This window comes from Tamandua tetradactyla, chromosome 15 (assembly GCF_023851605.1).
Source record: "Tamandua tetradactyla isolate mTamTet1 chromosome 15, mTamTet1.pri, whole genome shotgun sequence".
Classification (NCBI taxonomy): domain Eukaryota; kingdom Metazoa; phylum Chordata; class Mammalia; order Pilosa; family Myrmecophagidae; genus Tamandua; species Tamandua tetradactyla.
Window position 1 is genome coordinate 78,327,377 of NC_135341.1, and position 25,429 is coordinate 78,352,805.

The 25,429-nt window shown below is 36.6% G+C and overlaps 1 protein-coding gene across 10 annotated transcripts in view; it reads left to right on the plus strand.

Moving 5' to 3' along the window:
• Nucleotides 1-25,429, plus strand: part of CEP63 (centrosomal protein 63) — an 85,130-nt gene that overhangs the window by 41,840 nt on the left and 17,861 nt on the right. For 9 of the 10 annotated variants that reach the window (XM_077130174.1, XM_077130176.1, XM_077130175.1 and 6 more), the window contains 6 exons: nt 6,661-6,756; nt 7,610-7,732; nt 11,902-12,015; nt 22,902-23,135; nt 23,520-23,659; nt 24,378-24,515. In XM_077130174.1, coding sequence (XP_076986289.1) covers nt 6,661-6,756; nt 7,610-7,732; nt 11,902-12,015; nt 22,902-23,135; nt 23,520-23,659; nt 24,378-24,515 — 845 coding nt within the window. The remainder of the gene's footprint in view (nt 1-6,660; nt 6,757-7,609; nt 7,733-11,901; nt 12,016-22,901; nt 23,136-23,519; nt 23,660-24,377; nt 24,516-25,429) is intronic. The other variant, XM_077130178.1, reaches the window with a different exon arrangement.

Below are 25,429 nucleotides of genomic sequence, written 5' to 3' on the forward strand. Positions count from 1 at the left end.
ATAATGGCCATTCTGGTGGGTGTGAGATGATATCTTATTGTGGTTTTGATTTGCTTTTCTCTAATAGCCAGGGAAGTTGAGCATCTCTTCGTGTGCCTTTTGGCCACTTGTATTTCCTCTTCTGAGAAGTGTCTGTTCAAGTCTTTTGCCCATTTTGTAATTGGGTTGACTGTATTTCATTGTTGAGTTGGACAATCTCTTTATAAATTCTGGATACTTGAACTTTATCTGATATATCATTTCCAAATATTGTCTCCCATTGGGTAGGCTGTCTTTTTACCTTCTTGATGAAGTTCTTTGATGTACAAAAGTGTTTAATTTTGAGGCGTTCCCATGTATATATTTATTTCTTCAATGCTCATGCTTTGGGTGTAAAGTCTAGAAAATCACCTCGTATTATAAAATTTATAAGGTATTTCCCTACATTTTCTTCTAACAGTTTTATGATCTTAGATGTAACGTTTAGGTCTTTGATTCATTTTGAGCTAACTTTTGTATAGGGTGTGAGATATGGGTCCTCTTTCATTCTTTTACATATGGATATCCAGTTCTCTAGGCACCATTTATTGAAGAGACTGTTCTGTCCCAGGTGAGTTGGCTTGACTGCCTTATCAAAGATCAAATGTCCATAGATGAGCGGGTCTATATCTGTGGTTCAGTATTTCAGGCTATCATCAGAAAGACTGGCACTGACCTACAGGTACCCAATACAAACATTAGGGTTAGCCAGGGTCCCATAACAGAGCACAAGCTTGCTCCTCTTTGAGTCAGGGAGTAGGTGGAGAGAGGGGCCAGCAAGGAGAACAAGGTTCTCCTACTCTTTTTAAAGCTGCATTTTCTTGACTTGGTACTTGCTCAATTACTGTAACCCTTTAACTTTTTTTCTGGAGTTTTGAGGAAAATGGCTCTTCTGCTTCTTTCTTTATTGATAGGTAGGTTATATATACTTTTGGCATTTATCTTGTAAGTTAATGATAGATGAAGAAACTTGAGCTGCCATGAGGTCCAGGAAGACCAGATCAACATTCTGGTACTCTTCAGGGATCCCACATGTCACATTATTTGCTGAGTCCAGAGCAAGATAAGATCATTGGGGTAAGATTCTTAAGGACAGGCGTCTTCAAATGGGTCACAGGCTCATGCTGATAAAGTGTTCTCGTCTGGATGTGACTTCTCATGGGATATAGGTGATTTTAATGATAAAAGAGGGACAAATGAGAAGGGATTGTGAAATGTAGGGAGGAAAGTTGTGAATTCTTTTTTCTTTTTGCTTTTATAAACCTTGGTCAAAAACCTCTTTTTGTTAGATTTGAAGGTTCTGTAGTCAATTTCCGTGCTGCCAGAAGGCATTTTAAAATCATTGAAAGTTCTTAAGATTCTGCAGGCCTGTCTTGTCTAATATATGGCAAAGGTCTAAGGTGTCACAGCTACTAAAAGTTCAAGGAGGTGTGTGTGTGTGCATGGGAGGAGGGTATATTTGTGAGGGGGGAGGGGTATAGGGTGGATACAAAGTATAAAATACCTTTTCTCTTGGTGTCTTTGTTATTTTATTAAGGAATGAAAGTTACTACACGGTGTTGTGGTTTGTCTTCATGCTGTATGGTAGCTTAGACAGAGGTCTACTTCTAGGGCATATGTTTCTTTTTTTTTTTTTTTCTCTCCTCTGTCTTTGCTAAAAACTATCTCTCATTTCTTCTTCTCAGTATGCTTGCCTCTTAAGTACCTACCTTCTCTTCACTTTCTAATTTTGCCTCTTCTAATAAGTTGTGAGCTAGGTAATATCTATAACTAGGATACTCAACTTGTGCTAAACAAACAGATGAATCTTCAAGATCTTTATCAAAGCAAAGTAGGTAGGCTTATGGTTAACCTTTTTTTTTTTTAAAAAAAAAAACCCATCTTTTCTTTCCTTGCTTATAAAAGCAATAGCTGCTTGTTTTAGTTTGTGAAAGTTGCAGGAATGCAATATACCAGAAAAGGGGTTGGCTTTTATGAAGTAGATTTACTAAGTTTCAAGTATACCATTCTAAGACCATAAAAATGTCCAAACTAAGTCATCCAGAGAAAGATTCTGTGCTGGTTTGAAAGGGTTTGTGTGCCCTAGACAAACCATGTTTTAATCCTTATCCCATTTTGTAAAGACAGCCATTTCTTCTAATCCCTATTCAGCACTGTATGTTGGAAACTTTAATTAGACTATCTCCATGGAGATGTGACTCAATCAAGTGTAGGTATTAAACTTGATTAGGTGGAGATGTGTCTCTACCCATTCCAGGTGGTTCTTGATTAATTTATTGGGATCCTATAAATCAGGAGACATTTTTTGGAGAGAATGCCCTTTTTTTTTTATTTATTTTTTATTTATGATACATAACCACATACAAACATTCTTATCATATGATCATTCCGTTCTTGTTATATAATCAATAACTCACACTATCATCACATAGCTGTATAGTCATTATTGTAATCATTTCTTAAAACATCTGCATCAATTCAGAAAAAGCAATAAGAAGAAAACAGAAAAAAATTCATACATACCTTACCCCTCTCCTTCACTGATCACCAGCATTTCAATCTACTAAATTTATTTTAACATTTGTTCCCACTACTATTTATTTATTTTCAATCCATATGTTTTACGTGTCCATTGATAAGGTAGACAAAAGGAGCATCAGACACAAGGCACTCACAACCACACAGTCACACTGTGACAGCCATATCCTTATACGATTATCTTCAAGAAACATGGCCACCGGAGCACAGGTCCACATTTTCAGGCAGTTCCCTCCAGCCTCTCCATTACATCTTGACTAACAAGGTGATATCTATTTAATGGTAAGAATAACCTCCAGGATTACTTCTCAACTCTGATTGGAATCTCTGAGCCACTGACACTTTATTTTGTCTCATTTTGCTCTTGCCCCATGTGGTCGAGAAGATTTTCTCAGTCCCTTGATGCTGAGTTGCAGCTCATTCTAGGATTTCTGTCTCACGTTGCCAGGAAGGTCCACACCCTGGAAGTCATGTCCCACTTAGAGAGGGGAAGGACAGTGAGTTTGCTTGCTGTGTCGGCCGAGAGAGAGGCCACATCTGAACAACAAAAGAGGTTCTCTTGGGGGTGACTCCTAGGCCTAATTTTAAGAAGGCTTAGTGTATCTTTTGTGGGATTAAGTTTCATATGAACAAACACCAAGACTGGAGATTCGGCTTATCGATTTGGTTGTCCTCGCTGCCTGTGAGAATATCAAGAATTCTCCACTTGGGGAAGTTGAATTTTCCCCCGTTCTCACCATTCCCCCAGGGGACTCTGCAAATACTTCCCTATTCACTGTTCAGCTTGGAGAGAAAGCTTTTTGAGAATAATGAGAAAGCCATTACAGAGTCAAGCAGAGCCATGTGGCTGAGAGAACCACACAGTCCACCAGCCAGTGACCCTTGGAGTTTTTGAAAAAGCAGAGAAGGATGACAGAATGCCACAGAAGCACAAAGCAGAGAGTCCACCAGCCAAAGACTTTTAGAGATGAAGGAAAACACCTCCCGGAGAACTTCATGAAGCAGGAAGCTGAGAAAGAAAGCAGACTGTCACCATGTTCGTCATGTGCCTTCCAGTTGAGAGAGAAACCCTGAACTCATCGGCCTTTCTTGAGTGAAGATAACCTCTTGATGGTACCTTGGTTTGGATATTGTTATAGACTTGCTTTAATTTGGAGATTTTTTCACGGCCCTAGAACTATAAACTTGTAACTTATTAAATTCCCCTTTTTAAAAGGCCATCGTTTCTTGTGCATTGCATTCCAGCAGTTAGCAAAGTAGAACAGATAACTACTCCAAAGAAAGGTTGAATGACATCTGGGTTTCCTCTGTCACGTGGGCAGGCACATGGCCAGAATCTGTTGGTCCTTTCTTCACTTCTCTGGGTCAACCCTCTCCAGGTTCTGGCTTGCTTAGTATCTCATGAAAAGGCACATGTGATGTCTACTGGGCTCTGGTTCCTGTCTAGCTTCTGCTAGCTTTCCCAGCTCCTTGTGTCTCCTGGGGCGTCTGCATTTCCTAACATCTGCATGTAAGCCTTCTCTGCATTGGCTATCCAGGCATCTCTTTTGGCACCCCAATCAGCCCCAAATGTCTGCATCAATGTCAGCTCTCTCCTAAAGGTTTCCTCTTTTAAAGGACTGCAGTAAACTAAGACCCACCCTGAATGGGTGGTGTCACATCTCCATCTAATCAAAAGGTCACACACACAATTGGTTGTGCACACTTCCAATGAAAGAATCTAATCAAATGGTTACACGTCTCCGTGGAAGCAACCTACTCAAGAGATCCCACACTAAAATATTGAATCAGGATTAAAGAATATGACTTTTCTGGGGTACATAACAGTTTCAAGCCAGCACACTATTGCAAAAAATTTGAAAAATATATAAATATATGAAGAAGAAAATAGGATAACCCATAATGCCATAAACCAAAAAGTAACAAGTATTAACATTTTGTAATGTTTCCTTTAATCAGTATAAGGACTTTTCCTTAAGCTATAAAAATCTTTCAAGGTTAAAAATAACTTTGAAGGTTGCTTTCTAGAAAGGTTATTGTGCTTTATGTTTCTCCAAACACTCTTTTGGCCCCTGACTTAAAATGATTTCTCGATATGAGTTTTTATTTTATAAAATTTTTGCCAGTTTGATAAAATGCCCCTGGTTTTAAAATTTTCTTTTGATTTCTAGTGGTGTTAACTAAGGCTCTTTTTCAAATACTTACTGGACATTTATGTTTTTGTGAAAATTGTTCTTGTTTTGGGGTTATTTTTCTGTTGAAAATAGAAAATTTAACAGTTTTTAAAAATTTGATTTGAAAGGGCTAAAAATAAATTACTTTAATAATTTTTTCCTCATTTCCCTTTTAATTTTCTTAATGGGATTTTTAAAAATGTAGAAAATGTATGTGTTGGTAGTTAGATTCAGGTGTCAACTTGGCTAGGTGAGGGTGCCTAGTTCTATTGCTGTGGATATGTGCCAATGGCATGTGAACCTCATCTGTTGTTGATTACATCTGCAGTTGGCTAGGAGGCGTGCCTGCTGCAATGAATGATGTTTGATTTAATTGGCTGGTGCTTAAATGAGAGAGTGCAACGTAGCACAGCCCAAGCAGTTCAGCATACCTCATCTCAGTGCTAGCGGCTCAGCCCAGGCCTTTGGAGGTGCAGAAAGAAATCACCTCAGGGAAAGTTGTTGGAACCCAGAGACCTGGAGAGAAGGTCAGCGGAGATCACCCTGTGCCTTCCCGCATAAGAAAGAACCTCAGATGAAAGTTAGCTGCCTTTCCTCTGAAGAACTATATGTCAACTAAATAAATCCCCTTTTATTGAAAGCCAATCCATCTCTGGTGTGTTGCATTCCAGCAGCTAGTAAACTAGAACAGTATGTTTTTACACAATCAAATCTATAATTCCTTTAAAATATTTTTAATAAGAAATCTCCACACACATAAGCCCAACCATATTATATATTCAGTGGCTCACAATATTATCACATAGTTTTGTATTTTTCACCGTGATAATTTTTAGAACATTTGCATCACTCCACAAAAAGAAATAAAAATTAAAAAAAAGAACTCACATCCTATACCCCTTACCCTCCTCATTGACCACAAGTCAACCAACTCTATCATTTTAAAGTGACTTTATCATTAGTTTTAAGTTCAGAAAGTTCTCTCCGTTCCATTAAGAAATCCAGTAAATATTCACTTCGATCTTTTTTAACAAGTAGAGCTTTATCTTTTCCATTTTATTGGCTATATCTGTTCCTCTACTTTGACCTTAAGAACCACTTTTTAAGTTCCAGAGAAAATCCTACCAATGTTCTTTGATTAGAATTGTACTAAACACCAATAAATATATAAGGTGTTTATTTCTAGTTGTTTTTTAAAAAGTTAAAGTTCTATATTATGATTTAGATATTGAAATTACTACCTCCTGTCCCTTGTTCCATACTCTATCAGCTTCCTTCCTTCCTCCCTCCTTCCCTTCAAACAATCAAACAAAACCACCACTCTTGGGTATTAATGAATGAAGTTCCAACTAGTTATCAAAAAAGATGTACAGAAATACTGATGGTGTTGAGGGCTAGTATGAATAGCTGTGGCTGATATGAAACCATTGAAAAATGGATTAGGGTGAATTATTTACTCTGATTGGTGAAACTTACTTCTCTAAAGTAGAGTAAATTGTAAAGCATTCACAAGCCTCCTGTCATCTTTCTTTCAGATATTATTATTTTGCCTTTGATTTATGGAAATTTATTCTTGAGGTCTAGTAGATTTTCATTCAGTGTTTTTAGTTTCCAAGGTTCTTATACCTTCATGTCTCTTCCAATTTTTCCATGAATTTTTTGATGAAAAGGTTTGAGGAGAATAAATCAGACTTTGAGAGCAAATTTGAATCTATACCTAAAAATTCAGCAACAGTTGTTTGTTCTCCATTTTAGGGGTCAATGTTTTGGATTATTAAAATAACTAAACATTTGGCTTCCTGATAAGTAGGGTATTATCATATATGGACATTTGAAAAGTTGTGTTTACAAATGTTATTTTCTGTTTTTATGTTTCAAGAATATTGTTTCAGTGCTAGTGATGAAAAATACTGCCTCTGACTGCTTTTAGGTTGAAATGTTACGTGAACAGCTAGAAGAACATGAGAAGGCCAAGCAAGAAATGGCCATGGAGTATAAGCAGGAGCTGAAGAAGCTACATGAGGAAGTAAGAGTTTAATTCTGTTACATGTGGTATAATTCTGTCTTTTTTAACTGTGAGAATTTTGTTAATGAGCCAGTTTCATGAAGTGGGAAGTATATATTGCATGGGAGATACAGGGGTAGAAATCTGTTTCTCTCTTCTTGAATCCAGCAAAGACTCTTGCCTAATTATATGTTTGATACTACTTAGATCATGGATTCTAAAATGTGTTTCTTGGTTGAGTGCCTGAAGGAAATAGAGCTAATGTGTATAATACAGTAAAATATTGATACCAAATACTTATGTTTAATATTTTAATTTTTGAATTAAAAGTAACTAGATTTTTAAATAATGGAGGATCCAAAAAGCCTTTTGAGATTAAAAACTCTAAAATGAGGAAATCTTATCATTAGCTCCATTTTATTCTTCAGGTTGCAGAAAAAACAGCTTTTATTTTGTTTAATTCCAAAGTGATTCTCTCCTGCTTACTGAATACCAGTGTTCCACAGAAGAATGGTTTGAGAATCACAGGCCTATAGGAAAGAAAAAAGAGTTTTTGTTTGCTGTGTGTGTGTATGTGTGTGTATATGCGTGTAGCGTTGGTTCTTAAGGGGAAGCCTATTATAATAAAAATAAAGTTTTGTTTAAAAATATATCTTCCCCTTTTTATTTTTTGACTCTATATTTCTATTCTAATGCTTATTTTCAGTATATAATTTTTAGTTTTGTTTTGTATTTTAGTTTGCAAATTTAACATGTTCTTAATATAATTTTAATAATACTATTTGGCAGCTGCTCTTACTTTCATATTAGTTTGTCCTATCACCACTGTTTATAAATTCTTGAATTGTAAGTATAGAAGTAACTGTCTCTACAGTTAGGCAGACTGAAGAGAAGCTATGAAAAGCTACAGAAAAAGCAAATAAGGGACTCAAGAGGAAGCACCAAAAATCACAGGGAGGACCGGTCTGAAATTGAGAGGTTAACTGGAAAAATAGAGGTATGTTCATAGCAGTAATTTGTTCATAGGAAAATGCTGTTTCTAATAGTTCTGTTTCCCGAAACCATTTTTCTGTCATCTCCAGAACTGCCGGTGAGCTATTTCAAAGGTGGATGGGTGATCCACAGTGCATCTTTTCATCTGATTCCTTGTGGTTAACAGGGTTACTAGTTATCAGTAGTCTCCAATAGGGCAGTACCACCCTTAGAGGGTATTTGGAAATGTACAGAGAAATTTTTCTGGTTGTCAGAACGACTGAGGTTGCAGCTGGCATTTAAGGGTCAGGGACTAGGGCTACTAAACTTGCTTGGGATTGTCCCATGCAGGAAGGATTATCCCACCCAACGTGCCAATATCTCCTCCGCTGAGCTATAGTGATGTTAGTTAATAGCAGTCCTCCATGGGCAGTGTCCTTGTCTTATCTATCATTATATTTCAAGCATGTAATAGCGTTGGGGTTTACTAAATGTTGAAAGTATATGACTTTTTGTATATTCTGTTTATCCTCAGTTCCTATTTAGATATATTAAGCCATTCACCTCCTTTTTGAAGATATAGTAGCTCCATAATTTTTGTGTATGTTGATTCCCTGTATAACTTATGGGGGTGGGGTGGTAAGTTATCATTGTCAAGAGCAGGTAAAGGGGTAGCTTGAGGCTTGAATCCGAAACTCCCCTTAGTCTATACCTGCAGGTTCTCCAGTGTGCATGAGAATCACCCAGGGTGCTTTTTAGATTTTCAGAGATTTTGATCCAGTAGTATCATATGAGACCCAAATCTGCATTTTATACAGCTCTCCTAGGTGATTCTAATGCAAATCATTGTTTAATATGTTTGTATGATTACTTACAACTTTTCTACTCAGCACAACCTGTTATCCACAAATACCAGTATATTATTACTCCCTAGAATTTTAATTTCTGTGTTTAATATTCTTTTATGTATTGCTATTTTATACATTTGAATAGCTTAGGATCAAGATGATATAGATCCTACTTCCCCTCCAGCTGTCTTCAGTGATAACTGTTTGTTTGATTGTTTTTTTCCCCAAACCCCTCATTGCCAATACCTGACTAGTCTCTTTGCTTTCTATCTGAAAAAAACCCATGGTTGAATATCTGTTTTCAGCCTATACCACCAACCACCCCTGCTTCATGTCATCTTTATTCCTGGGTTAGTTCCCTGGCTCACAGATTTTAGCCCCCTGCTCATTGTCATTCTCTCCAACATTTCACTTGTAACTTTTGAGGATTTCAGTATCCGCATGGATGATCCTTTGAGCTCCTTGGCTTCCTTTCCCCCATCGATTATTTGGTATCCTGTCTGTCTCCACCCGCTCCCATTGCCATTCCCCAGGGCCCGTCAGCACCAGCACCAACACCCCAGAGCTTCATTTTCAAGTGTCTTACTTTCTCACCCCTATCTTTTCTGCTCACTCTCTCTAGTACATTGTCTCTCAGTAACCATCTGATCATACCCAGAGATTAAAATCTTTTATTCTTCCTCCTTTTCTCCACTTTGTGTTGACCTCTTATCCCTGCATGTGAATCCTTATCCAGCTTTAATTCCCTGGTTAGTCATCATAGTCATTTCTTTATATTCCCCTTCAATTCTTGTTCCTTCTCTTGCTTCACCATATTTAAGTGGCCAAACCACAACCCTACTTAAATTCAGCTTTCTGCCCACCCTCTGCCTGCCCTATGTGGCTTCACATGGAGGGAAACATGACCATGCTATCTGTCCTCGCTTTTGATTCATGGTCACTAACCTCAAATGGTTCCTAATGCTGTCTGGAGTCATACTGTATTTTCCCTCTCCCACTGTCCAATGACTCCTCCCATACTTTTTCTTTTTCTTTTCTCTTCAAACTTTCAATGCTCCCCCCCCACTCCCACCCCATCTTTACCCTTGAATAATTATCTTGCTATCTGTTTTATTGAGAAAATAGAAGCAATCTAGAGAGAATTTTTGCCGATTCCCAAGACTCTATCTGCTCACCTGTCTGCATTTGGGCCCATACACTCTGTCTTCCTTCCTAGAGACGCTGTCCATGCCCCTCCTCCTTCTCTACTCAAGACATGTCTCAGCATTTCTCAACTCTTTTCTGCATTCTCAGTTTTTCCTCTTTGCTGGGTATTTTCTGCCAGCATCCAAATTTCTCCCCTCTTCGTACCCTCTCTTGACCCTACATCTTCTCCTGGCTACTGCCTAGTTTTTCTCCTTCATTTTATAAGTAAACTCCTTTAGCCATCTATACTTGTCTCCAGCTCCTTTTCTCATGTTCTTTTGTGTGCCCACTCTGATGAGGCTTTTGCTTTCTCATGCTTTTATGTGGATGTCACGAAGAACCTCCACATTCCTACAGCAGATGGCTAACCTCTCCCTCCTCCTTAAAACACTTTCTTGACTTGGACTTGAGAGAAAAACACTGCCCTGGCTTTCCTCCTTCCTTACTAGCAACTCTTTCTTAATCTCCTTTGTTCTCTAACCTTTTAAAATTAGAATACCCTAGTGTTTAGTCATTGAATCTTTTTTTTTAAATTTAATTTCACTCCTTTGATGATCTTATTCAATCTCATAGGTTTAATCACAGTATATATTGACAGTTTGCAAATTTATGTATCTGGTCTTGACTATTCCTTTTTGCCACGGAATAATTTCAACTGTTTGCTTCATATCTCCACTTGAATGTCTGAAGCTGTCTTAAACTTAACATGTTCAAAAACGAGGTCCTGACGCTTTCCCCTATCTCTTCAGCACCAGATCTCTTGTAACTTTTTTTCAGTTGATGGCAATTACATTATTTAATTTTCTCAGTTAGAAAATGTTGACTTCTGTGTACTCAGCATAACGGCTAGAATGATTATGTTATAATGTAGCATTATAGAATGATTACATTATAGTGTAACATTATATAATGTCTCCTCCTTTACAAAAACCTTCCAGTAGCTTCCCATAAAAGCCAAAGTTATCCTAATGACCTACACAGCCTGGCTTTCTGTTGACTCTGGCTCTGTCTCCTCCCAATTTCCCTTATACTCACTCCATTCCAGCCATACCAGCCTCCTTGCTCTTCCTTAGCGCACGAGGATTCTGCCACTTTAAGATCTTTGTACTTGCTCTTCTCTCTGCCAGAATATGTTCCCCACCTCCATTGGTTTTTACTCAAATGTTATTTACTTGGTCTGGACAACCCTTTTAAAAATTGTAACCCCAACTTTTTGACCATTCTATGCTCTGTTTTCCCCAAAGGAAGTATTATCATCTGATATAATATATATACAACAGATGTACTTTTCTCTTACCTCTAACTGAGTGTGTTTTAGTAAATGCTGTATCCCCAGCACCTAGAATAGCACCTGGCACAAAGTAGAACGGTTGAGTGAATGAATATCAGAAACCTGGTGGATAATGTTCTTTATTTATTCTAAGGGGTATGAGACTTCTGGATTTGGACACGACAGTGATTGAAAGACTGAGTTTCGCCACTTTCATAACCATTGGGCTCATTTTCTTGATTATGTGATTTGATGTTACTGTTGATCTACTGTTTATTTTAAACTGTTTGATGTTGGGTTGCAAATATCTGTTAACATTTAGTATAAATTTCCCTTAATATTTCAGTCTTTGTACTTCCTCTGTTGAAATAGTGAAAGTTTGGGTATTGAGAGATAATTCTGTTTTCTAAATCTGTTTGTTTCTTGAGTTTTAGGTTCTGGAAAGTAAAAATTAGGCTCCTAAGAGAGTTATCTGAAAATTTATTTGAATCTGTTCAATTCCTGGGTTTGGACATCAAGAATTCAGATAGCAACAACATCTGAATGAAATTTTACTTTTCTTAGCATCAATTTTCTGAAAAACATTAGAAAATTTTAACAGCCCTTAGAGGGCAGCAAATCTACGAAAATCATTACAAAACAGTATTTAGCATCTGTGTTTCCTACTCTTCTCCATTGGGGTGTTAAAGTTAGAAAGACAGATACCAAGAAGCACAGTATGTAAAGAATTTAGTTTTACTCTGCATTTAGATCAGATAAGTGAGTAATGGGATTCCTGCTGTGGAGAAGGGTGCATGTGTACCCCAGGGACATGGGGAAAAAGTAAAAGTGAATCTGGGCAGTAGTGACAGCAAGGAAAAGCACTTATAAGTACCTTAATTGCCTCTTCAGGAATTTCGCCAGAAATCACTGGACTGGGAGAAACAACGCTTGGTTTATCAGCAACAAGTATCTTCTTTGGAGGCCCAAAGGAAGGCTCTTGCTGAACAATCAGAGATAATTCAGGTAGGTTTAAGATATTTAAAAGTGAGGAAAAACATATTAATTTTGGTTAAGTTTGAACTACCTTAATGCACTTCCTAGTACAGCTCAGTCTCATGTAGTTTCTCTCTGCTAACCCCATTCTCTTTCTTGTATAGTAAGTCTATCCTTCTCTCCTTATAGGACTAGACAAGCTCAAACATCTCTCTCTCTCTCCCTCCCCATCTCCCTGTCTGCCCCGCACCCCAAACCCTCCACCAGCATCAGCCTACTCTTACATCCACTCTCATGTCGTCGTGCCCACTTCCCCTTTGCTTGCTTTCTTGCTTCCTCACTGGCTTTCTTACTCGCTCACTCATGCTCTCGCTCTTTTCTTTTGCTTTCTGTTGCTGTCCTGCATTCTCATGCTCACTCTCCACTCATATTCATGTTCACTCGCCTACCCTATCTTCTCTCTCTCTCTCCCCTGCTCTTTTTCCTCACCTCACCTGCTACTCATGTTCTTTTTCTCCTTTTCCATTTTTTTCTGTCTCAGTCAGCTAGTCTCTGGCTTACTTATCCTGACTGTTTCTGGCTCTTGCTTTGGTTCTCCTTCTGTCTGTCTTGCTCTGTCTCTGTGACTAACAGCTGGGGTACCTTGGCTAGGATACTTCAACTGCTCTGCCTGTTTAGACATAAATGCTAAGAGATTCACACTGCATTTGTGTGAGCACTAATTAAAAGCACTATCTTTGTGGCAAAAGAGACACTTTTTAAAGTGTGAAGTGCTGGTAGAAACCTTTCTTTTATGAAAAACTATTGGCTTAAGACAAAAGCAAAAAATAACACATAATTTAGGAATATCTCTTCTTGAAACACATTCAGCTTGCTTGCTTTTTCAGTTAAGATTAAAGAACCTAAAGAGAAATGAGCATAAAGGGAAATGAATATTTGTGGCCATCCATTATGCACCAGATATCTTGATGTATCTTCTAGTGTATTTTGTATATATTATCTACTTATTATCACGATAATCTGTAAAGGTTGGTAGTTATCCCAGTTTTGCAGAATGAGGAAACAGATTGGATAAGTGAAGAGAGCTAAAGGGAAGTTTTTTGTTTCTTTGTTTTTTTGATACAATCTGCATTTATTTTGCTGTTTTGAGTCTTAATTTATTGGCTTTTTAAATTCCCCTGAAATATCAGCTATCTGAAGAACTACCAAGAATGGCTGTGCTGTGAGTAACTCCACCCAGGATGGCAGAGGGGGCTGCCAGCAACCTCAGGGAAGAAAAGTATGTTCTAGGTAGGCTGCTGCAAGCTATACAGTCAGAGTAGACTATTGTCGTCCCAAGGTGTTTTTTTCTTTTTTTTTTTTATCTGAATGGAGTGATATCTTAAGATGTTGCTGTTTTAATTGTAGTCTTTAGATTGGCAAAAAAGCAAATTGAGTCTTAGTTTTTACAGTTCGCAGTTATTCAGGAAATATGCTTATTATTGATTTTTGGTCCTTTCAGAATTTTATTATGATTATCTACTCTGCTTAATTAAAACTTGTTGGTAAAAATGGAACTTTATTTACCATCATTCAGCTATTTATGTTCCCTACTAAGGATGGATTGTATTTGAATTATCCTTCTCATATATGTTTTTAAACTAAAACTGCTCTCATTGTTTAACTCAAAAAATAAGTTACTTATAAATGTGTTTATCTTTCTCCCTTAGAAAACTAGACTAAATTAAATCTTTCTGTGGTTTAGTGTATACCAGTGTAGTCAATTAAAAAAAACTTTTAAATAAACATATATATACTCATTACCCAGTATTAACAGTTATTTTGCCAATCTTGTTTCATACCTCCCTCTCTTTTTACTTTTGGCTGGAATTTTCCAAAAGAAATTTCAGATGCCATCCTTTCCCCCACCCCAAAGAAAGAATTTATTTATTTTAAAAAATATTTTTATTGTAAAACCTTAACAAACAAACATACAAGCATTCTTGACATACAAACATTGTATACATGGTGTACAATAGGTGGCTCACAATATCATCACATAGTTGTGTATTCATCACCATGACCATCTTTTGGAACAGTTGTATCACTCCAGCAAAAGAAACAAAAAAGAAAAACTCACACATACCATACTCCTTATGCCTCCCTCTCATTGACCATGAGTATTTCAGTCTACTCAATGTATTTTAACTGTTGTTCCCCCTATTATTTGTTCATTTTTTTGTCTATATTTTTTACTCATCTGTCCATACCCTAGATGAAAGGAGGATCAGAACAAAGGTTTTCACAATCACACAGTCACATTGTAAAAGCTGTATCATTATATAGTCATCTTCAAGAAACATGGCTACAGCTCAACAGTTTCAGGTACTTCCCTCTAGCCACTCTAATATATCATAAACTAAAAAGGGGATATCTATATAATGCATAAGGAAAACCTCCAGGATAACCTCTTGACTTTGTTTGAAATCTTTCAGCCACTGACACTTTATTTTGTCTCATTTCCTCTTCCCCCTTTTGGTCAAGAAGGCTTTCTCAGTCCCTTAATACCAGGTCCCTGCTCATCCCAGAAATTCTTTCCCACATTGCCAGGGAGGTTAACACCCCTGGGAGTCATATCCTACATAGGGGGTGGGGAGGGCAGTGGGTTCACCTGTTGAGTTGGCTTAGAGAGAGAGGCCACATCAGATGCCATCTTATTTCCCTATAGGTAAGGGCATTAAAAAAAATGAAATAAAATGTTAATACCCATTAACAGAATAAATAATAAATTCCTAATGTAATTAATATCCAGTCTGTTCAGATTTCCTCAGTTGTCTAAGAAATGTCTTTTTGCAGTTGGATGCTCAAGTTACACAGTCTGGTAAAGGTTCACACATTGCATTTGATTGATACCCGTCATCATTGCACAATAAAGGTAGGAAATGTGGAGATTGGGCAAATGGATATCAACATCTTCCTCCTCCCCAATTAAAAAAAAAAATCTTGATATAGACTTTTTCCTAATACTTTTTTTTTTCGCATGCGCAGGCACCGGATATTGAACCCGGATCTCTGGCATGGCAGGTGAGAACTCTGCCTGAGTTCTCTGAGGCACTCTGCTGAGCCACCCTGGCCCGCCTTCTAATACATTTTTAACATCTAAAAGTAGAATTAAAAACTAACCACTCACTTTTTGAGTTTTACATTTGTTTGAGTTCTTTTCATTTAGTCAGAATGAGTCATTACAATTATACAGATAATACATGTTTACTTTAGGAAAATGGAAAAGTGCAGATAAAATGAGAATGAAATAAAATCACCCATAATTCCACACCATTTAGAGATTTATTATCATTAACATTTTGTTCATGTCTTCAAAAATTTTCTATGGTTATGTACCATGTGCATTGGGTAGGAAAAAACTATATATATGCGTGGAGGAAGGGAGCTTGAAACGTTAAAAATTACTAAGAATGGCAAAATGTTGATAGTTGTTGAAGCCAAGTGATGAATATATAAGTGTTCATCATTTTATTCTCTTTGTATTTGTGTATGTTTGAAATTTTCTATAGTAAAACATAATTTTAAATATATAGAGTGCATACTGTGAGGCGGGCACTATGCTAAGCACTTTATAATATAGTATTATGTTTAATTTTCCCAACTTTAAAAAAATTCCTTTTTAAAATATTACATGCCAAGAAATGTGTAGTCATAATGATTGCATAGAATTCCACTATATAATTGAGTGTTCTGTAATTTATGTAACTAATCCTCTATTATTAAATATTGAGTTTTTTAACTTTTTTACTTTTGTAGATGAGACCTTGATGAACATTCTTATATAAACATTGTTGAGTATTTGTCCATTTATTTTCTCTGGTAATGGCTCTAGAAGTGAAATTACTTCATTAGAATAGTTGTACATTCTAAAAGATTTTAATTTATATTCATCAAAGTCCTCTTCAAAGATGATGCAGATTTTCCTTTAGGGTTTCTACCTTTGGTATGATACTTAAGGTCTTATCTAAGCCAAGATTTCTTCTAATGCTTTATATAATTTTTTTAATATATTGAATCTGAAAATTATTTTGATTTAAGATATTTGATAGGAATCTAAATGTACTTTTTTTTCTGAATAATTACCCTTATAATTTACTGTCTGATACAACATGTTAGTAGTTTTTTGAGATATCACCTTAATTATAGTATTCCAGTGGGCTTTTCTATTAGTTGGAGGAATTGAGGGCATGGGGAAATGGCCTATCTCATTTTTTCTCATGTAGCTTTATAGCTGCATACAAACCATTTAGTGCCACGCTTTAAAAAAATAAAAGGGAAAGAGGCTTGTAGTGACACCAGTCATTTACCTCAGTGTCCCATCCTTGATTGAGGATGGAATTCACTTTTATGGTCTAGGCATTCTTCCTTCACCTGGTGACACCTGGCTGTTGGTATTTTTCTTGGGCCAGACTGCTATTAGGTCCCTGTTAGGGGTATTTATTGTGGGAACAACCAGGGGCTTCTCTTGTCATCAGGTCAGGGACAAAATAACCTAAAGTTATGCTTTCCTATTACCAGGGCTCGGCATTCTGTTGCTCAGAGCAGGGCCTGTGCCATGCTGGAGTCCTCAGAAGTAGAGGACTTAGTGGTGTCTGGGTCCTACTATTTAATATAGGCCTATTCCTGTTGACTCACTCACTTCATGTTGCTTAGTGTGAGACACAGTTTAGTAACAGACATACTATAAACTAAAACACCCTAGCATTTGGCACTCCCTGACAAGTCTAGGGTTATTACTTTTCTTTCATAGACAAACTTGATGCTTGCACGTCTTCACTCATCTAGCAAGGTGAGATAATCATAAGAAATCCTCTTTCCTCTTATACTGAAGGAGTGAGAGGAGACTTGGATACACGGAAAGGCAAATCATGTTTTATGTTCAGGAAGAATCAATAATGTAATGGTATCAGTTCTCCAAAATAATCTACACATTTTAACTTAATCTCAATCAGAATGCCTGTGAGACCTTACCTAAACTAAGAATAAAGTTGGTGTCAATTATTATTGCAATGGCTGCTGTAATAAATTGCCATAAATGGGTGGCTTAAAACAGCAGAAATTTATTCTCTTAGAATGCTGGAGGCTAGAAGCCCAAAGTAAAGGTGTTGGCAGGACCCTGCTCCCTTTGGAGGCTGTAGGGGGGAAGCCATTCTTTGCCTCGTCCAGCTTCTGCTGGCTGTGGGCATTGCTCTAAACTTCATGGTCAGTATCTTCAAATGTCTCTCTGCCTACATCTCACTTTGCTTTCTGTTCTAGTTTGCTAGCTGCCAGAATGCAATATACCAGAAACGGAATGGCTTTTAAAAAGGGGAATTTAATAAGTTGCTAGTTTACAGTTCTAAGGCCGAGAAAACGTCCCAATTAAAACCAGTCTATTGAAATGTCCAATCAAAGGCATCCAGGAAAAGATACCTTGGTTCAAGAAGGCCGATGAAGTTCAGGGTTTCTCTCTCAAGTGAGAAGGCAAATGGTGAACACAGTCAGGGCTTCTCTCTCATCTGGAAGGGCACATGACGAACACGGCATCATCTGCTAGCTTTCTCTCCTGGCTTCCCTTCATGAAGCTCCCCATGAGGCGTTTTCCTTCTTCATTTCCAAAGGTCACTGGCTAGTGGACTCTGCTTCTCGTGGCTATGTCATTCTGTTCTACTCTCTCAGAATCGCTCTCATTCTCCAAAATGTTTCCTCTTTTATAGGACTCCAATAAACCAAACAAGACCCACCCAAATGGGTGGAGACAGGTTGTCACCTAATCCAGTTTAACAACCATTCTTGATTAAATCACATCAACCAGGGAGATGATCTAATTACAGTTTCAAACATACAGTATTGAATAGGGATTATTCTGCCTTTATGAAATGGGATTTTGATTAAAAGATGGCTTTTCTAGGGTCCATACATCCTTTCAAACCAGCACACCTTCTTCTCTGGGTGTTTCTGATCTCCTCTACTTATCTATTCTAAGGACACTTGTGATGGCATTTAGGGGCCACTCAGATTATCCAGGTTAATCACCTCATCTCAGAATTCTTAATTTAATCATATCTGCAAAAGCATTACCATATGAGGTAGTTAGATTCAGTTGTCAACTTGTCCAGGTGAAGGCACCTAATGTTGCTGTGGACATGAGCCAATGGTACGTGAACCTCATCTGTTGCTGATTACATCTGCAGGCGGCTAGGAGGCGTGCCTGCTGCAACGAATGACGTTTGACTTAATTGGCTGGTGCTTAAATGAGAGAGCACAACATAGCACAGCCCAAGCAGCTCGGCATACCTCATCTCAGCACTCATAGCTCAGTCCAGGCTTTTGGAGATGTAGAACAAAGATCACCCTGGGGAAAGTTGTTGGAACCCAGAGACCTGGAGAGAAGGCCAGCAGAGACCATCCTGTGCCTTCCCACATAAGAAAGAACCTCAGTGGAAAGTTAGCTGCCTTTCCTCTGAAGAACTAACGAAATATATCCCCTTTTATTAAAAGCCAATCCGTCTCTGGTGTGTTGCATTCTGGCAGCTAGCAAACTAGAACACCATATAAGGTAATATTAAGTTCTGGGATTTAGGACCTAGTATCTTTGGGGTCACCATTCAGTCCCCTACAATACTGACATATATTTTCTTCTAATGTTTCATAATATCTTATTATATATTTAATCCAAAAAATTATTTTGATACAAGGATTTGGTAGGGAATTTATGTATTTTTCCCAGATGTTCATCCACATAATTTATTATTATATTTTGAGAACTTGAAAGGATGATTCTAAAATTCATATAGAAGAATAAATGACTGATACTAACAGCATTTTTTAAAATAAGAGGATGTTTATTCTATCACATATTAAAGTATATTAAAAAGAACAGGCATTAAATAGTATGTTTTATTAGAGGCAATGGCAGAATGATGGCTATATAAACATAGGGAAAGTATCAGTACAGTCACTAACTCACAAGGTCATCTCCGTTTAGAAGGCGAGAGCTCCCTTGCTATCTTCCACCGCACCCCCAAGCCTCCCTGTCCAAATAACATGAGTAGTAAAGGGAAATGTTCAAAGAAATGGAGAACATATAGAACATCTGAATTAAATTAGAATATTAACCCAACACAAAGTATAAAATATGAATATTTAGCTCATCAATAGGGTGTGAGAACAGTAGACATTGTATTTTATATGTTTCCTTTTGAAGTAATTTAGATGACCTGTAGGACACTTAAAATTAATTTTAAATCTGTTTAATTATATTTTTAAAAGCATATTTTTCAGTTACGGTTTATAAAGACGGGATGATGTTAACTCAAATGGAAACCTGTTGTCTTTGTACATTTATCACAATTAAATGAATTTTATCAGACCTACTGTGTAAAAGCTTATGGTGGCATAGGCACAAAGTAATAAGTTTCTTATAAAGTAATAAGTAATAGCTTTACCCTTAATGCAAGCTGCTACCTAGTGGAAGTGCTGCGAAAGCATGGCCTGTACTGACAGGATTGGAGTTGACACTGACCTTGGTGAGGGATCGATGCCTACAGTGGTCATGGCTTCGTTCTGGGATCCTCTAGAAAATGAAAAGCCCTTGCGGCTTCCTAACACACTGTCCCCATTAACCTCCCTCTCTGGGAGCATCATTTCCTTGAAGCAGTAGGAAACATCTTCAAACCAGAGAGGGACTTAAAATTCAGCCCCTGATCTCCAGCTCCTTTTCTTTTCCTCTTTACTCCACCCTCTGCTTCTGTTCCCATCACTCTGGTGTAAATTGCCGTCTTCATTATTTCTTTACCTTTAGCCACATCTGCTGTCATTTGTGTTGTTGAAGTTATCCTACCCACTCCAAAATAAAATAGATAGAATGCTACGTTAGATTAGCCAGACAAAGTTTTGGTTTCTAATTTAAAAAATTAATGGCAGTGATTAGTGCCAAAATATATTTTTTAAATATTATATTAGTTTAAAAATACTTCTAAAATCAGGTGTTTAAGAGGAGTAATTATTTTGTAAGTGGTATTTATGAGAGGTTTTCTTGAGTTATTTTAGTGCAGTTCTGTCCAATGGAAATAAAAGAGCACCAAGTATGTCATTTTATATTTTCTAGAGCCACCTTAAAAAATAAAAAGGAACAGGTGAAATTAATTTTAGTATATTTTATTTAGCCTAATATATAAAAAGTTATCATTTAACATTTACATGCTTTTTTCCTTATTTGTACCGAGCCTTTGAAATGCAGTGTGTATTTTCCACTTACCGCACATTCCATTTAGACCAGCTATAATTCAGTTGCTCAGTAGCCACCACATGTGGCTGGTTGCTCTCATATTCGACAGGTTTAGTGTATTAATTCTAGTTCATGAAAATTTAAAATTTTTGCTTGAGGTGGTTCCATACTTTTCACTATGCTTAAGTATACTGAGTATTTAAGTGAATCAATAAAAGAAGGTTATATTCTTGATTCTTCAAAACTGAGAAGTTGGTTTTTTTAAGTAACAAATCTAGAATAACCTGTTAAAACTGTAATTTAGTTAAAAACTAAGTGCTGAAAAAACAAAACAAAACCGAGTGCTGTATAGTAGGTGAATTTGCTTGAAAGTGGTTGTTTAAAGTCCTGTTTGTCACCAGTTAACACTATAAATATAAATAAAAGTCCTTGCATGAACTAGTACAAATGTAAAACAAATAATAGAAGGGTATATGGTAAAAGCATAGCTATTGAAAACTATAAACTATTTTTAACAGTAATATTTTAAGATTTTTTTATCAATAGTTACAAATTTACTACACCAATACTATGGGTCAACAATAGTGGGAAATAGAGGTATGGGAGGATTTGGGTTTTATTTTTTATTCTTATTTCTGATCTGGAGTAATGAAAATGTTCTAAAATTGATCATGGGGATTATATACTTTGGATCATGACAATAACTGTAAGCCAGTGATTATGTACTTTGGATGATTTGTGTGATTTATGAATGTGTTGCAATAAAATTGAAAAAATATGTACCTTAATCTATAACTTAAGCATTGAGTTTAGTTTAGGATCATGGATTTGAGTTGAATAGCATTTAAGTATTAAATTATAAGGTATTAAGGAAAACCATGCCAGTATTTTGCAGTTATGCATTTTGTTTTTCCTCTTGAGTGCTCATTTGGGCAAGTTCTGCCAAGCCCCAAGGTTCCTTGGAGGTACACTGGGCTGCTGTGTAGGTTAAGGTCAGGGTGGGGGGACTCCAGCCTTTTCTTCTCTCTCATTCTCACCCAATTTCTACATCTATCTGTTCTGAACAAGATTCTGCATAAGATATCCTCTTGGGAAAAATATAGTTTGTATTGTGTTTTAAAAGTTTGGAGACAGTTGCATGCTTAGCAGTTATTCTAGTGAATGTAAACCTATGTTGATGTTCTTCTTTCACACTGTTCTAAGGGTCTGATAAAAAAAAATTTGGTTCTTTACATCAGAATCTTGACTTACAATTTATGCAAGTATTGTTTATCTCTTTGCCTCTGTCCCCCCACCATCTCTCTGGCTTAAAGATATTATTTAGCCATCTACTTTATGTGACCACAATATGAAGATTTTGGCCCTGTACTGTATATAATAATATTTTTCAGTCTGTAGCAGATAGATTTTCCGGAGACATTTCTGTTTAAATTAAAATAAAATTTTGTGCCTTTCCCTTTAGAAATATTTAGAATAAAAGGAGTTTTGCTTGCACAGATGATTCATGTCCGTCTTTAGTGTGCAGATGAAGTACATGTCTAGTTGCTGAATTAAAACTCGTGGAAAGTAACTGTAGTCATTTAAACAGGTCATATCAATAATAAATGACACTGTGTCACTATCACAGATTAAAAATAATTGTGGTTGACAAAAGAAATAAAAGTCGTGGAAACTAGAAATTTGGGAGCTAAAATCCTGTTTAGCAGGGATTATATTCTAAAAATAGGATGTAAGTATTCAGAAATTGTTCACTGCAGGTTTATGAGACAGTTGTTCAAGTATTTTTAGTTGTATATACCTCTATAGAAATGTCACTACTTGAGATGTGCTACGTTTGGTTAAATCTTTTAGCTCAGGGCATGTCCAAAAGTTGACAACAGAACCAATCCCTCCTTCCCTCCAAGCATTCTTCAGTGAACCAAAACTCAACAGTTTTTCCTCATAAAAGTTAAACAGTTTTTGTGGTCATTTGTGTCATCTGAATATGTATGTTTGTAATATGTCTGAAAAAAATATTCAAACAGACTAACTATATACAACTTTCTCTGGAGTGGGGAGAAAGGAAATTTTAAGCTGTAAATTAAGATTAGTGATTTTTAAATTTTAGATTCAGAACTTTCATAAGAAATAGACTAATGCATTATAGTTCTGAATTTCTATGTTGTGAATAGGGAATACCTCCAGTTTTCCTCTAAGTGGCTCATGTTTGCAGTAAACTTGTGTGGAAGCAGGTTGAATACTGCAGCTCTCTTCAGTAGGTGGGCAGCATCTCTTCTGAGGAAACCTTTCACTTTCTCAGTTCTTTCTTACCCCTTCTTTCCCAAGTGTTATCTATTTTTAACAGGCTAACAGTTTTCTCATGAACGTTTTTATGAAAGGGAAACTCAGTTTCACTTTAGCCTTCCTTATTCATGGTTTGTTCTTATTTTTAATAATCATGTCTAATTTTTGTATTAATTTTGGTACAAGAGACATTTTTCTGTCCTCCTATGCTAGCATGTAAGATGTCTTTCCACTAGTTCAAACTATATTTTGTGTCTTTAAGATTTTTTTAAATAAAGTATCCATATAATCATTGTAAAGCTTGTGTTTGTACAGTAAGCATCATAGATGGTTTATTGTTTTATAATTTCACCTTTACCTATTGGTATTAATGTATTTCTAGGCTCAGCTTGCCAATCGGAAACAGAAGTTAGAGTCTGTTGAGCTGTCCAGCCAGTCGGAAATCCAGCACCTCAGCAGTAAGTTGGAGCGAGCCAATGACACTATCTGTGCCAATGAGTTGGAAATAGAGCGCCTCACCATGCGCGTCAACGACCTGGTTGGAACCAATATGACTGTTCTGCAGGAACAGCAGCGAAAAGAAGAAGAATTGAAAGAATCTGAAAAGCTGTTAGAGGTGTGCTGTAGAACTACTATAATTGGAAAAATGTGTTTATAAGTTTTTGTGTTTTTTCTAACATGGGCAGGCACCGGGAATTGAACTTGAGTTTCTGGCATGGCAGGCGAGAACTCTGCCACTGAGCCACTGTCACACCGCCTGCTTATGAGTTTTTTAAGAGAGCCACCATCACAGTACCCGTTTATGAATTTTTAGAACTTTGTTCTAAAATGTAGGGTTTCTTCTCTACTCTGTGGCTAGTGGATCCCGTATTGATAGCCATATCAGAAATAGGCATATTATGCCTATTCTATAGCTTACAGTTCTGACTCCTTGGCTTCCTTTGATCACAAAATAGAAAAATTTTAATAATATGTGATTTTTTTCCTAAATATTTTGTAGGTTCTGCAAGAAGAAAAAAGAGAATTGAAGGCAACCCTTCAATCTCAAGAAAATTTCATCCGTGAAGCACAAATTCAAAAAGAGAAGCTAAAAGCAAAAATAAAGATAGCTGACGCTCAACACGTGGTAGAAGTAAAAAGGTATATTTAATCTGAGATATCAATCTCAAAAATAATTTTGAGTTTTGATCATACCGTGGGTTTTTAAAAAGATTTTTATCTTTTTATTGTTGTAGGTTTTATAATGTTATAAAATTTAGTGTGGTTAGTTTTTTTCTGCCTCCAGTTTGGGTCCCTAGCAGAGACTCCAGTGTTTGAAAAGTTGAAAACCTCTTTGTCTATCCTTAACAATGCCAACTGTGAAAAGAATTGTTATCCTTGTCTTCTGGAAGGCCTCTGTTTGGTAGAATAAGTCATTCTGCTTAACATCAGTGTCAGCCAACAAGTTACATGTCCCTTTTTAAAAAATTCCTAAAACTAATTTGATATGTATATATGATTATTGCAGTGAAAAGTAATAGAATGAGCTGTGTTCTTTACACTTGGTCAAAGTCTGGTGCACACTTTTATTCTTCCTGGGATTCTTCTGTGTCAGCCAAGACATTGGTCATTTTTTCTGTTTTTATACCTTTATTAAACAGGCCAAATCCCGGGTGAGAAAGTAGTAAATAGCTGCTGACTTTTTTGAGAAACATCATCTCTAACCTGTTTGCTCTCCCAGTGTTCTTTTAGTAAAGGAGGAGACTACTGAAGAGTTCCACAGAGTTTAGTTACTGAAAGCAATTGGAAAAATACAAACTAGTTGTGCACTGTTTTTGTTTCCAAAGATGAAAGACTTTTAGCAATCGTCCTTCCATAGGTCACTGGAAGAGTCTCAGGCAGAAAGGAGGTACAGCATTCAAGAGCAGGGGAACTTAGAAAATGTGCTCTCCCAGTTGGATTTCACCCACAGTAGTGAAGAACTTCTGCAGGCAGAGGTGGTTCGTCTTGAAGGCAGGTAGATAATTATACACACATTTCAAAAGCTTTCAAGTTGTTAAAATGAATTTTTGATCATCATATTGATAAAATAAACTAATATAATATTCTTATTGAAAAACTAAGTTTTTTCCTTTAGCATCCGTAAATGGCCTAATTTATTTCATTGAGAAAATAGAAGACATTAAAGGACAACTTCCTAATCTTTCACCACAAAATCTACCAGCCTGCCTGCATCTATGCCCACAATCTATTACCATGGGTAAATTGATAAATGAAATGTCTGTGTTCTTAAGACTAACTCCTCCATTTGTGTATTGTGTCTACAGTTATTGCCTTTCTCTGCTGCATCATCAGTTTCTTCTTTCTGCTGAATCATTCCTACTGGTGTGAAACATGCCATAATGTCACCTATCTTGGGTAAAGAATTAAAACCCTGCTTTAGCCCTACATACCTGTCAAGTTACTTTCACATGGTCACAATAGATATGTAGTGTTTCTCCTTTCAGCTCTGCAGGGCTCCTGATTTTCACTGTGTGTTATTTCATTCCTGACTTAGCCTAAACCATACCCATCCTGACTTGCATCGTTGTCTCACTTGTAAATGTTCTGTTTGTCATATCTTTAAACTTTTTGACTGGGAGAGTTTGATACTTTGTTTTATATAAACATATGAATCATGATAATTTGTACTGTAATGTTTTCTGTATGTAAATGATAAAAATAGACTATTAGCCTTGTGGCAAAAGAAAAGAAAAAATTGCCTTTTTAGGTTATCTTTTAGTAATACATTTTTTTATTTTCACTTTTACTTCTGCTTTTTGGAAATCACTATATTCTTTGTTTTCTGTACATATTAAACATATACATTTTACTTTATTCCTTTTTCACCTTGAAATACTTAACATATGCTTTATTATTATTATCATGTGC